The following is a 13,886-nucleotide window of genomic DNA, read 5'->3' as shown; positions in this document are numbered from 1 at the left end:
TCTTATTATTTTATTTTTTTGTTGTTGTTGATTTTTTACTTGCTGTTTTTCCATTGTCATAGACTTTTTGTTTTTTACTTTATTATTGCCAGCCCTGTCGGACCCTGCTAAAGTCAAAGGATTTTGCAAAGAAGCATTTTTTTGTCTTTTCAATAATTTCGCATGCAATTTTTTAGCTTTGCGAGACATAAAAAATGTGCTCCGATTTCCGTTTTCTGCCTCAGCCAAGTCGTCAATGCATTCCTGTTCCCTCTCGTTAGGATCCGAATTTAGATCGATCAGATCTATAAGCACAGAGGGACTATCAGGGGCGTACCTTGAAGGAGTTAACTTTGGGTCTTCGTTTGTGTTGAGTACTTCGGCCGTCCTTTCCACTGAGATTAGATTTGCAGCAAGGACTATCTTTTCTAGGGTCAATATTCTTTCATGTTGTAATTTGGCTATCTCCACATACGGTGGAGTCTGATTCAATGTCTCAGTCTTAGCCCCACTTGTTAAATTTGTTTCAATAGGGTCAATTTTTTTAACATTCTCAGTTTGAGAAGCTACAGATTTTACATTATGCAACTTTTCCACTTTTATTTCAGTTACTATTGCTTCTAGCTTTTCAGTATGGTGACGTTTCTCACACAAGTGTTGCTCAGCCCAGAAAGTGTGACATTTTTCCTGAGCCATCAAAAAGCCTTCGATTTTACATATTCTCGAATTGATCTCTGACGTTGCTAGACTCAGAGCACCGATCGCCCCATGAGTAAATTCGTGCCCCTTATCCAGCAAGTTCAGGATTCTAGTCAAGACTGGAAGATTCTGTAATTCCTGGGAGTTTAAATCCACTAGAGTGTCTTCAAGTGGATATAAAGGTAATGATAAGGTAGGATGACAAAGTTTTTCAGAACTTTGCTTCGATGGTATAGGGTCAAAGCCCAGTACTGGTGAGTGAGGATCGATTGTATCAGATGGATTAAATTGGATTTCATGTGTAGGTGAGCTAGCGGAGTGTTTTAAATCCCTAGCCCCCCACCCTTTTGCATTTTTTCTCGTTTCTTTTAGTTGGTTCAGATTTTCCGCTATAGCTGCGTGAAAATGAACTTGCTCCCTGAAGCCCCTTGACTCTGCAGCAGGCGTTGAGGGCCCATTTGATAAATGTGTTCTGCTGTGGAGTTCAACTAGGACTACTGGGGCAACTAATGAGATATATATAGTTGGCATATTACAATCGTCACATAACGCTCCCAATATTGAGCTATCAGCAATGGGTACATTATGTATCAGGTTTGAAGGATAGATTATACTTTCTTTCCCTTCCCTATGAATTTGGGCGACAATGTCAACCTCGTTTACAGTTTCTGGTGTTTTGACTTTTGCTAACCCAGGTGGTATTAGAGTAATCCCATTTGTGTCCGCTAAAGGCTTAAATTGCGAGCTAATACTCAGGTTCTCAGTTATACCTTTACCTTTTTTCCTAATTTGGTTAACCGTTTCATGAGTGGACTCTTCATCTGACATATTCCCCTCAGACAGCATTGAGAGCGATCCATTTAGGCATCTCTTCCCATTTCGCAGTTTTTTTACCATGATGCATGTAAGGGCACAACCAAACCCACCCAATCAACACAATGCTTACCACCTGGAATACTTCTCAGTATACAATGCTAGACCCCCTAAAGACACTCTAGCGCACCCCGCGCCATGCACCGTGAACAGCAAACAGTACTTGTCCGGTACTTGGTGCGTGGCGCGGGTGCGCCAGACTGATACAATTTGAAGGCAGAGGCAGCGTGACTCGTCACAGGGGGCGTGGCCACCACAGTAGGAAGTGCCTTCAACACAAAAGAAAAGGCGGAATTTAGATGCCTGTGATTGCGAATTAACAATGTTGTGTGCACAACTATAAGCACACAAGCCGTAAAGCGTGTAGTTTAAACGCACGCCAGTTGTAAAGCACACAAGTTGTAAGGCACACAAGTTCTATTGGGGCAACACAATAACTAGCACAAGGCAGCGCTAGGTAAAAACAGTCACCTTTCAGGTCAGGCACGCTGGTGTAACCAGCCAAGACTTCCTCCTGGCAAAGCCTGCTCACTGCAGCAAGGTCCGCTGCGACACGGCAGCAAGGAAGTGAGACGGCCACAATAATCCAGAAGATGTAAGGCGGAGGGGGCAGCGGCAGCAAACAGTACTTGGCCGGTACTTGGTGCGCGGTGCGGGTGCGCCAGACTGATACAATTTGAAGGCAGAGGCAACGTGACTCGTCACAGGGTGCGTGGCCACTACAGTAGGAAGTGCCTTTCAGGTCAGGCACGCTGGTGTAACCAGCCAAGACTTCCTCCTGGCAAAGCCTACTCACTGCAGCAAGGTCCGCTGCAACACGGCAGCAAGGAAGTGAGACTGCCACAATAATCCAGAAGATGTAAGGCGGAGGGGGCAGCGGCAGCAAACAGTACTTGTCCGGTACTATAAAAAGGGCATTTGAAGAATGGAGACACCTTCTCCTAGGGTCGCCCTTTCCGGTCAAGGTCCGTACTGATCCTCATAACCTCAAAGTTCTTCAGCAAGCCCAGACTACCAATAGCAGACAAGCGAGATGGGCCCATTTCTTCCTACCATTCCGGATTGAATTCACGTTCCTACCGGGAGGTCAAAATCTCCGGGCGGACGCCCTTTCTCGAAAAGACATACCCACGCACCACTTTCATTCTGAAACACTATTCCCAAAAGCTCAATTCATTGCAGTGCTTATCGAATTTCTTCAAAGGTTACAGCAAGACACAACTCAACATTTGTAATTTTGTGAGGACCTAGTAACATCACACCATCTCACAAATGACCGAGGGTATTACTTCTATGGGGAACAAGTCCTTGTCCCTACTCCTTCCCTGCAAAAGGAAGTCCTACAAATGTGCCTTGACCCGCCACGTCGCTACTGCTGATTTCGGCGCTCCGTAAGTTTTGCTACTAGGTTGCCCTTCACTGACTTATGTGAATCCTTGTTTCCGTAAACCTCTGCTTATTTACTCTCCTTTCTATCCAGCCTCTCCTCTTCTCTCTCGTCTCGGTTTCGCACAGAGTCCTGTATTTCCTCGGCAAGTCTCCCGCTCCCAACATCTACTCTGGCCGCACTCTCGACATTCCCATCCAAAGTAAGTTAGCATCCTTCCTAATACTCGCTCTCTGCACCACTTTCCCTATTTTTACTCTGGCAGAAAATATCTCTCTTTTCTCTAAAGGTGGGCTGGTACTACTTTTCTGGACCTAAATACTGGAAACCGGTGTCCCCGATCACCTTATAACCCTCAGTAGAACCATCCAACTTCCTCCAGTAAGTGTCAGACTACTGCTCCTCCTGCAATATTTCAGTCTTATCCTCACTGTTGAATTCTTACCTGTCTTGTGTCTAACTCCCAGACTTCATCTTCGATACGAGTGCCAGTTACTCCGAAGACCTCTACTTACCTCAAGACCTCGTCCCGATTACCCGTGAGCAACATCGTCCAGGGTTTTCTTCCCCAGAGGGTTTCCCTGGGGGGTTTTGCTCCTTCCCACTCTGGCATATAATCATTTCCGGAGAGGGGAGAGTAGAGCTATCCGGAGGAACTTTCATTTCAGCATTTGCATCCTTTATGGGAAGTTGCTGTCAGATCAAGTTAGTGACACTTTTGAGATTTAATGTTGTTACTAAATTAACCAGATTATAACTCCATTACATACACAATTCCCCATCTTCCAAAAAGACTCAGCCACCTTTTCTGCACAACACATTGCAGGTGTAGTAACTTCAGAGAGGAGATCACAGACTGAATCTTGACAGCCTCAATCTTGCGATAAACATCTTTTACAATGCTCAAATCTCCCTGGGACCCACCCAACCAAGGGTGAAGCTCTCTTATCTATAGCTGAACTGATAGGCCTACTTCAACATGTGTCTCCCCACTTACGTTTATGGAAACACACTAGATATAAAATCTTTCTCCACCTCTCTCCTCAACTATGCTGAACCCATTACCCTGGACTGGTCAGATCCCTTGGTAATCCCCTCGTCCCCAATTCACATAGCAGCCCATAAGGGCCAGGATGAATACCATATGCAGGCATAAGGATCCTTCAAAAGCTTTCTGGTACACACTGTGAAAGAAAGATTCTCTAAGTTCCCTTCCTTAGAGAAGGATTAGTCCCTTTTGGGTGACTTTTGCCAAACCTGAAAGTAGTTATCCGTCACCTACGCGCCATTCCAACTAAGCTGGGCCAGGACAAAACCATCAATCATTTGTATGGCAGCAAGGAGGGGTGCAGAGACTTGCATTTCTGCCGTACACCTTCCTCTCTGTCATACAAAATGATGCAGCATTTTTTCCGGTGTACATTGGCATGCCGGTGCAAATGCTGGGCCCGCCAGTTTTATGCAGCAGCATAAAACAGGCGAACAATTTAGGGATCTATTGTACATGCAGCCTGTCAGGCTTCCATGGCAGACAGTGGTTACAAGCACAATTAAACCCTGCCCAATATGCTTGCACTAAAAGTAAAGCTGCCCGGCATTTACTCACTTTGCACAGCGTTGCAGCGTTCTTGCTGTGCAAAATAATAAATTGTGCTGATGGGAAGCTACCTGTGTGAATGTGAACACAGAACGGCTCCTTACCGCAAAACTACACTTTCAATGAATAGGAGCTCCTGTGTATTTGCAACCATATTAGGACACACCAACACATCATTTAAGCCGAATGGGTCATAAATAATGGACGAAATAATAAGTTTGCATTTTATGTGGAAGTTACATTTGCGTGGTAGAGATGCTGGTCACTGGTTAATGCTGTATAACCAGGAGCTGCTTTTAGCTCCTGTGTGTACAATCTTAATTGCAAACCCTATAAACACCATGCAACCCATCCCCATACAGATGTTTCACTGACACATTTCAACTTGTTCCTAGTCCCGTGGAGACTGCTCTACACAGATCCCAAAATGTAACATGGTTTACTCCAATTCGTCTGTCTCCACAAAACTATAAGCAGTCTGCCCCTCCTCAACCTCCCCGTAAAAGAAAAAAATCCATCATTCTGCACAGGAACAGAAATAACATATACAGAAACATGTACTTTTGCACAGGACAAAGAACATCACACCCTTCTTCTTCACAGGCCAAATCCCCAAATAACCCCTCAGGGAAGGGAACTCTAATCCCACTCGCTGCATCAAGCAAATCCCCTACTCCGTACCTTTCTAAAGTACAGCTGTCCCCTCACTGCGCAAGACAACAAATCCGCATAGCTCTCAACTCACATGCTTTTGGCGGGTGTCACCCGCCTTGTAAAGAGCTGACTCACCCGCCAAGCTTCCTGCACGCCCATTCATTTCAATGGGCTCTCACCCGCCAAAAACAAAATCAGGTGTTTTCACCCACCTTTGCGGCACAAATGGTTGAGAGCTATGAATCTCACACTTGCCCAACTCTCTGCACAGCACAAATACCTAAATTCACTGCAAAAAAATAATAGCCCCCTCTGCTACACATTACAAAGGGCAAAATACAGCATATGCACATACACTGCTTCTTTATACTGTCGCGCAACCAGTCCGCAATGCTTCACTACCCAAATGTGTCCCCAAGCATAGGATACATGCTCCAAATCGCCACTCTGCAGGAGAAAATAATTACAAAAATAACGATCATCCTTAATGTTAACTGGTATATTGAACATTCCCCGGGGAACGGATGCACATAAACAAACAGGATAAATTCCCCAAAATACACCCCTCCCCGGGTAAACCATATCGCCCCTCTACACCAAAAAAATCCATCGCCAAAATACCCCACTCCCCGGGCAGGCCGTATGGCTCTTCTCCACTAACATAATAATAAAGTTTAAGAGAGGCATGGCCGTGCCTCCTCAGCTCGCTGCTACGAGGATAGCTCGCACGTTGCCTTCCCGCTCTTGCAAAGATGACTGGATGAAGTTGCAACGTGAGGCGCGTGACTTACCAGGCACGTCGGAACATGCCAAAGTCACGTGACCAAGAGAAGGTTTCTATGGTCCGTTTCTCGAATGGGAAATTAGACACTACCAAAAGAGAAATGATGGCCGGATATGTGGGGCGCGTGTGTACGGCCGCAGGGCGACCGAGAAGATGCCGGTGAGGAACCAAGGTTGGGGTGTGTTTTTGTAGCCGGGCAAATACAGGAGTGGGTAAGCCATTGGTGAAGGCCAGTTTAGGGTGATAAGTAGAATGGAGATAGAAGGGAGGGGCCAGTTTGATGGGGGCGGGTTTGTTAGGAAGGAGGGTTTAATGAGAGGAGAAAAGGGTCAGTCAGTGAGAGGTGGAGGTCAGTGGGAACAGTTGGGTTCAGTGCAGGAGTCGTAGCATGCATGCATGCTAACATTTGGGAGGGATATAGAGTTCCATGCATGACTTCTCGAGACAGACCTGCTCTTTCCCATTGCATGCTGGAACTTGTAGTTTCCTTTTCCCTTTGTGAAGGTGGGCTTACCTACCCCGCCGCATGCAGATGAAAAAGTACTTGCTCTCTGAGACATTTCTGTTATAGTGTAACAGAAAAAATTTCTTTATAAAGGCAGGTGACTTCAAAAAGAAACTATTTTTTTAAAGTCTGAGGGCTCCCTCCACCCCATGACATGGAAGCCTCCAGGCTGTTGGTATCCGGGGCTTCCATGTCATGGAGTGGGTGGAACCCCATATCTTCAAAAATAAAGTTTCTTTTTGATGTCACTCTGCCTTCATAAAGAAATTATTTCCGGTAATGGTCGGTCCTTTAACGGAAATAATGTCTTTATGAAATCAGAGTGACTTCAGAAAGAAACCATTTCTCTTTGAAGTAATAGGGCTCCCCCCAACCCATGACATGGAGTCTTCCAGAACCGGGAACAAGCGTGATGTATGAGTGGCTGTCTGGGTGTGCTTGTGTGAGTGTATGGTGAAAGGGTGCACATTTAAATGTATGGGTGGCTGGCTGTGTGTGACTGTATTGTCAAAGGGTGCACGCTAAAATGTATGGGTGTCTGAGTGTGTGTATGGTGAATGGTGTGTGTGCTTGTGTTCAGTGGTACAACAAAACCTACATTTCAGGGTGGGGCTAACGCTTCAAATGTTGGGAGAGGCGCTAACTTCACGGGTGGTGGGGGACCGGCAAACCTATTTGTGTTGGGGCATCTAACTTCTTTACCATTCTAATGAGACTATTCTAGCGCAGCTTCAATGTTACAAGCAAACGCTCTCCTTTAAGTCTGAAAGCCCCCACTTATGGAGTGCTGTCCTCTGGCATGCAAGTACTAACCCCACATAGGATTTCAATGGCCGAAAAAATTTGCATTTGAATGCAGGTACAAATGGTGACATGCTTTATGTTCGTAATTGTCAGGCCCTTGTTAACGGTGAAACCCAGGCTCCGTTTAACTTCTGTGTCCTGTCTGTCAACGGCTCTGTAGGTTAACCAGGTCAAGTCAACATAGCCCAATATTTCGGGGGGGAAGGTGGTGGGAGGGCTGAAGCACCGTCAGATCAATGGTGTTGCGCCACTGCTTGTGTTTAATGCCATGATTACTTTTTGGTAATCTTTATTACTCCAAGCCCTATTCTTCCTTGTCCCAGTACTTGTGTATGAGGCACTTTGCCTCATACACAAGTACTGGGATGAGGTAGCGGGACATGAAGGTAATGCCTGGCTTAGTTACCTGTAATCATTATTACTCCTAGTCCCCATCTTCCTCGTCCCAGTACTTGCCTATGCGGCAAGGTGCCTCATGCGTATGCACTGGGGCATGGAAGAGGGACGTGGAGGTAATTCTGGGCGAGGAGATAATTTTGGGGTTTGGGGCAGGATGTGGGAGGCCGGGGGCATGTGTAGGGTGGTAACTGGGGGTGGGGATTTTGCAATAAATCATAAAGGTCATCCATGTCCAAGCTAAGCGCGCATGATATGTGGTATTAGTGGCTAGAGAGGCATTTTGGTGCAGCCAGTCAAATCATTTCTTAATTTAGGTTGACTTTTTTTTAACTGGGCATCTCTCATAAAGCAGTTCTGCTAAGTGGAATTACCTGGCTAGGCTGGCATTTGGGTGCTGCCAGCCTAGCGGCTTCTTTTATTTATTTAATGTGATATACTTTTACAAAGAAAACTTGACACATAAGTAAATAATATACATTTCAAACATAACTAAATCATAATGAATACTTATAACATTTCATATTTAAAATATTAAAATGCACATATAGTCCCTAACCAGCTAAAATTTTTACGTACATTCTCAATCAAGATTCCAGTAAATTCATTTGATTCAAACAATTTCATATTCGTTGATTCATTCAATAGAACTTAAGCATACAGTCCATAATGCATCTAGTGCATAATTACTGTTTCCATAATTTCCCATCATTAGATAGTACAATATAACTAATAAAAATAAGAAAATGCTATGTTGCCTGAGGCACCAATCAATCAAAGTTAGTAAAAAAAAAAAGAATTATTAAAAAAATGTCAGCATACTGCATTCCAACGCTTTACAGCCGCTGTCCATGTCCTAAACATGGACATGAGCAGGCTTAAGTTACTAGTATTAATACATTGCTACCAAAATGTATCGTCTTTAATCATCTCTAATTGGGCCACAAATCTACCTAGATGGATAATATAGAATTCTCCTGGCCATTATGTAAGAACGTGATTCGCTGTTTTGCTCACTTCTATATTGCGGCACATACAGCAATACATTTCCTCTTTGCCAACAGAACGCTCCACTCCTACTACCGACAACACTGGCAAATGATTGATTCTTAAACACAAGATAAATCTTTTGAAGTTAGGAGAGGGACAAAAATTCAATTACCTTTGCATTTTCTTGAACGTTTATAATACATTCATCCCAAATTCATAGCTTTTCAAATGGGTCAGAAGTTCAAAGTTTTCATGCCAATCCCAATGGTCCATTCTATTCCCGAAAGAGAATTTCATATCATTATAGTAATTTTACCACTTGGGGGTCCATCCTATATCATTAAAGAGGATGCTCATATTCTCTTTAAGATGAAAATTCTCATTTTCTCTACGCAGATCTTCACACATGCTAACCAGAAGCATATTAGTAAGGCTATTAAGCATCTTAACATACAATTCAGCTCTTTTCTTTAGTACCAGTGATCACGAGGAGAGGATGCCCACTTCTAATGTAATAATTGCCATAGGCACACAAGAGGGAAGCCCTAATAGTTTCCTCCAAAACCTTCCCTCCACTAATTTCAGCCACGTCAGATCCATATTTACCAAAGATTCTAGCCCATAGATCACAGTTGGAATTAGACACTGTATGTAAAGTTGCTGGGCACCCCACAATGAATACCCACTTCTTTTTTGCGTAAATTGACATATTAGTGCAGTTAGCTGGGCTGCCTTTCTCGTTCGCATCTGAATACAGGACAGATATCAATCCAGCGCTTCATATTCCACACCGAGGTATTTATATAGAGGAGTATGAAAGATCTCCAGGGCCCATAAAGGCGAGGTCTGGCAATCCTCTTACCACTAAATACCATCGGTAAGGTTTTGTCCCGATTAATAGTTAGGACGTTGGTGTCGGCCTATGCCCATAATGCTTCTGCCGATCTATGGATGCCTCCAAACGTGTGGTCAAGGATGACCAACTCTTCGCCATACGCTAAAACTCTGCAATGGGTAGACCCAACCTTAGGGGGAAAATATTGCACTTCAACAAAAGAGCCAGGGAGATCTGATACAAATAGGTTATACAGTAGAGGGGCCGTGACACACCCTTGTTTCACCCCACAGTTTTGTTTAATTGATTCTGTCAATGTTCCCTGCACATCTATTCTAAGGCAGACCGTGGTGTTCTTATGTAATAGTTTCAGGTAATAAAAAAATCCAGGAGGACTGCCGCCCATATTTTGTAGTTTGTACCATAAATGCTTCCTACTCACCGTATCAAAAGCGGCTTTAAAGTCAATAAAATAAAGCATACAGTGGAGGATGTTTAGGTCGAAGTGCATTGGTACAGTTTGTCTAATATCAACAAATTATGGGCAGTCGAGTAACCTGATCTAAATCTGTCCAGAATATCCATTTTATCCACCCAAATTTGTAACTCCTGGAGGAGTAGGAGCGAGGCAAATAGTTTCCCAGTATGATCTAACATAGAGAGCAACCTATAATTGCCCGGTTTTTTCTTAATACCTCCTTTTAAATACCGGAACCAAAATTGCTGTCTGCCAAGTGCACGGTATTTCATCTTCAGCAAGTACTTTGTCAAACAGAATTTTAAGCAAACAGGACCAAAAAGAAGGAAAATATATATATAATTTTTTTTTTCTTTTTTAATAAATCGTTTTTATTAAGTTTTACAAAACACAAAAACAATTTGAATACATATTAGCAGCACGGGCAGCGGGGTCTTGAGAGAAATAAAGTGAACAGTTGACCTTCGTGGTCATAGCTGAAGCCTTAGAGGTCACTGACTACGGATAAGGTGAAAGAGGGGCGCTCCATAATTCTTTGGGCTCTGGGGTTTATTCGTCCCACTTCCCCCCCCATATTTTCAGAAATTTCCGGGGGCATCCCCTGGCTGTGTAGATGTGTCATTCCAGGGAGGCACATCTGTTCATTTTGTTGGACCAACGGTTTATGCATATTTTGTCTGCAGAGCCCCAGGTGGCGGCCGTTAATCTCTTAGCAGTCCCCAGCGCCAATCCCAGGAATGTTTTTTCGTATTTGGTGAAATCCATTTCTCCCCACACGCCCAGCAGTTTCAAGTTGGGTTCCCTTGGTACTGGGGATCCCATTATTCTGGAGAGTCTGGTGACACACGTTTCCCAAAAGTTCTGTATCACTCCACACTCCCAGACTATATGGAAGAAGGTGTCCTCTGCTCTTTTACATCTAAGACATTCACCATTCCCCACCCCCCCTCCACCCAACCTGGCCATCGTTGTTCAAGAGCAGTACGACCTGTGTAGTATTCTGAACTGTATCAGTCTCAATTTGGCATCTCAATTTGGCATCGATGCCTATTTCACGGGGGAACATCAACGCCTCCACCCATTCTTATGCCTCTAAACTGCCCAGGTCCTGTTCCCATTTTCCTTTGAGTACTGTACGTTCCTTGGTGCCGAAGGAGTTGAGTGCCTGGTAAAGAGTGGAGGTGACCTTAGAAGGTATGTGGTCCGGGAGGACATTTGTTTCTAAGGGGGACGGGGGGAGGGAACGGGACAGGCGGGTATGTCAGCGAGATTCGGGAATTGGGCGTTGATAGCGTGTGTGAGTTGTGCATGTCTGAAGCGGTCCATAGGTTGCAACCCATGATTCGTATTTAAGGTCTCAAAGTCTACCAGTCGTCCTTCCTGAATGACGTCTGCCAGTGTAGATACCCCTTTCCTCTCCCAGGTTCTAAAACATCCCATCTTCTGTATTTTGGGGAGATGTGTGTTATGCCACAAGGGTTGGATCAGTGTTGGTCTGCCGCCCCATCCTATGTGTCTGTGTGCCTCCCTCCAAATGCGATGGATATGGAGTGATCCTCTTGGTACCCCACCCAAGTTCTTGCTATTATCGTATAGTATCCGGAGGCGGGAGGGTGAGCTGCCAGCGCTCCTTTCTACCCGGGTGTGTGGAAGCCTTGGGTCACCCAGTAGTCATTCGTTTACTACCCTTGTTTGTGTAGCCCAATAGTAGATACGGATGTTCGGTTTTCCTATATCACCTTCCCACAGAGAGCACTGGAGCGTTTTAAGCACGATGTGGGGTTGTTTCCCGCCCCAATGTAGTGTGCGTAAGGTCCTTTCAATGGTTACAATGGTGTCGCTGTGGATGGGGAAGTGGAGCATTCTGGAGGACATATAGGAGCCTTGGGAGCGTTATCATCTTAAACAGTGCTGCCTTCCCCAATAGTGATGGCGGGAGAGACTGCCAGTGCGTAACATCGTCATGAACCTTTGCAACACCGATTGTAGGTTACACCTGGAGAAATCGTCCAGCTTGCGCTGGCCTGTATGCCCAGATGGGTGAAGCCCAGTATCGAGACGGGGTATGGGCAGGGTTCTGGGATTGCTTCATCCCCCACCCTGAACAGGGAAGTGGTTTGTGTATTTACTTGGAGTCCCCCAAAGTGTTGAAATTCCGCTAGGATTCGAGACACGATCGGGCAAGAGATCACTGGATTGCAATCTGTGAGATGCAATCTTCTCCTCCCTTTGGCCATGTGAACCCGGTCCAGTGTATGTCTGTTCTCAGTCTGATCGCTAGAGGTTCGATTGCAAGAAGGAATAATAGAGGCGAGAAGGGGCAGCCTTGCCTGGTCCCCCGGCCCAGTGGAAACATCCTGGACGATCTCCCGTTTACCCTTACAAATGCTTCGGGAAGAGGGTAGACGAGTTTGACCCATGACATGAATGTCTGACTGAACCCCATCTGCCTCATGATTTCCCAAGGAGCGTCCCACTCCACTGAGTCGAAAGCCTTCTCAAAATAGACAGCGAGAAGGCCCAACTGGTCCGGGATCTCAGCTTGCCCGGTCTAGGGCGATCTGGACTCTGCGGAGGTTCATTTGTGTAGATTTGCCTGGCATGAATCCGCACTGGTCTGGGTGGGCTAGAGATTCGATTACCCCCAGCATTCTGTTGGCTAACACTCGTGCCACCCCTCCTCCCTCCTTCTCTTCCTTGCGCCTCTCCTCCCCTGATGAGGTCGCTAGACAAGTCAGATCTATGAAGGCCTTGTCAAAACAGGTTCATCCCTGTTCCTCTAAAACCATTAAGGACCACATTGACACCCTCGCTCCGTCCCTTGCTGATTTTTGCAACCATTTCTTTGCTTCAGGATCCTTCCCCTCCCACCAGAAACAATCCCTTGTGCATCCTCTTCTCAAGAAACCCACAGCTGATCCTTCCTGTCCGGCTAACTATCGCCCAATCTCCATTACTCCCTTTCTGGGCAAACTCTTGGAAAAGATGGCCATCTCTCATCTTAACCTTCATTCTGATTCTGTTGGATGTCTACCTGACCACCAGTCTGGTTTCAGAGCAGCCAGAAGCACGGAAACTGCTCTCCTGAACATCCGTGAAGATCTGCTCTCCAACCTTGACTCTAACATTCCCCCTGTCCTCATCCTACTCGAACTCTCTTCTGCCTTCGACACAGTCAACCACACCATCCTGCTAAACCGTCTCTGTGAGAACCTGGGTATCACTCACCAGGCTCTGGCCTGGCTGACCTCTTTCCTCTCTGACCCTCCCAGGTCCAACTGGGGTCCTTTCTATCCTCTATCTTCCTCTCTACCTGTGGTGTTCCCCAGGGGTCTAACCTCTCGCCCTGGCTTTTCAACCAATACCTGGCAATTCTCGCCCACTGCATTGCCACTCTATGCTCAAATTTCCAGTGCTACGCTGACGACACAACTTATTTTCTGGCTGCCCTCGGCCACCTCCTTTCCCTCCCTCATCTCTGATTGCCTAACTGCCATTCGAGATTGGTGTGCCACCAATGATCTTTGACTGAATGCCGGCAAGACAGAGATCCTCCTCATCGGCAACCCTTCTCCATCCTTTCTCCTCTCTTTCTGGCCGGACTCGCTTGGCCTTCCTCCTATCCCCACCTGTGAGGCTAAGAACCTCAGGGTCATCTTTGATTCCACACTTTCCTTCTCCGCTCACATCTGAGGTCTCTAAAAGGTCAAACGTCCTACTGCACCTCCTCAGAGGTACTCTTCCTTTCCTCTCCTTCCCCCAGAAGCTCACTGTCTCCCAAGCTCTGGTTCTCTCTAGGTTGGACTATTGTAACAGCCTCTTTCTAAATCTACCTGCCTCTACTCTTCGCCCTCTGCAACTAATCCAGAACAGGACTGCGAGACTTGTCCTTGGCCTCAAGCCCT

General features: G+C 45.7%; 1 protein-coding gene across 2 annotated transcripts in view; it reads left to right on the top strand.

Moving 5' to 3' along the window:
- The first annotated feature begins 6,017 nt into the window (after nucleotides 1-6,017).
- The window catches only part of PISD (phosphatidylserine decarboxylase), a 502,520-nt gene continuing 494,651 nt past the window's right edge, over nucleotides 6,018-13,886 (top strand). The window contains exon 1 of one of the 2 annotated variants that reach the window (XM_069619816.1): nucleotides 6,018-6,132. In XM_069619816.1, the coding sequence (XP_069475917.1) occupies nucleotides 6,029-6,132 (104 nt within the window). In that variant the 5' untranslated portion in view covers nucleotides 6,018-6,028. Of the gene's footprint in view, nucleotides 6,146-13,886 lie in introns of both variants that reach the window. The other variant, XM_069619818.1, reaches the window with a different exon arrangement.

Source organism: Ambystoma mexicanum, chromosome 10, assembly GCF_040938575.1.
Source record: "Ambystoma mexicanum isolate Mex_15411 chromosome 10, UKY_AmexF1_1, whole genome shotgun sequence".
In the NCBI taxonomy this organism is placed as follows: domain Eukaryota; kingdom Metazoa; phylum Chordata; class Amphibia; order Caudata; family Ambystomatidae; genus Ambystoma; species Ambystoma mexicanum.
The sequence above is the reverse complement of the archived record's forward strand: the minus strand, read 5'-3'. Positions and strand labels throughout refer to the sequence as shown.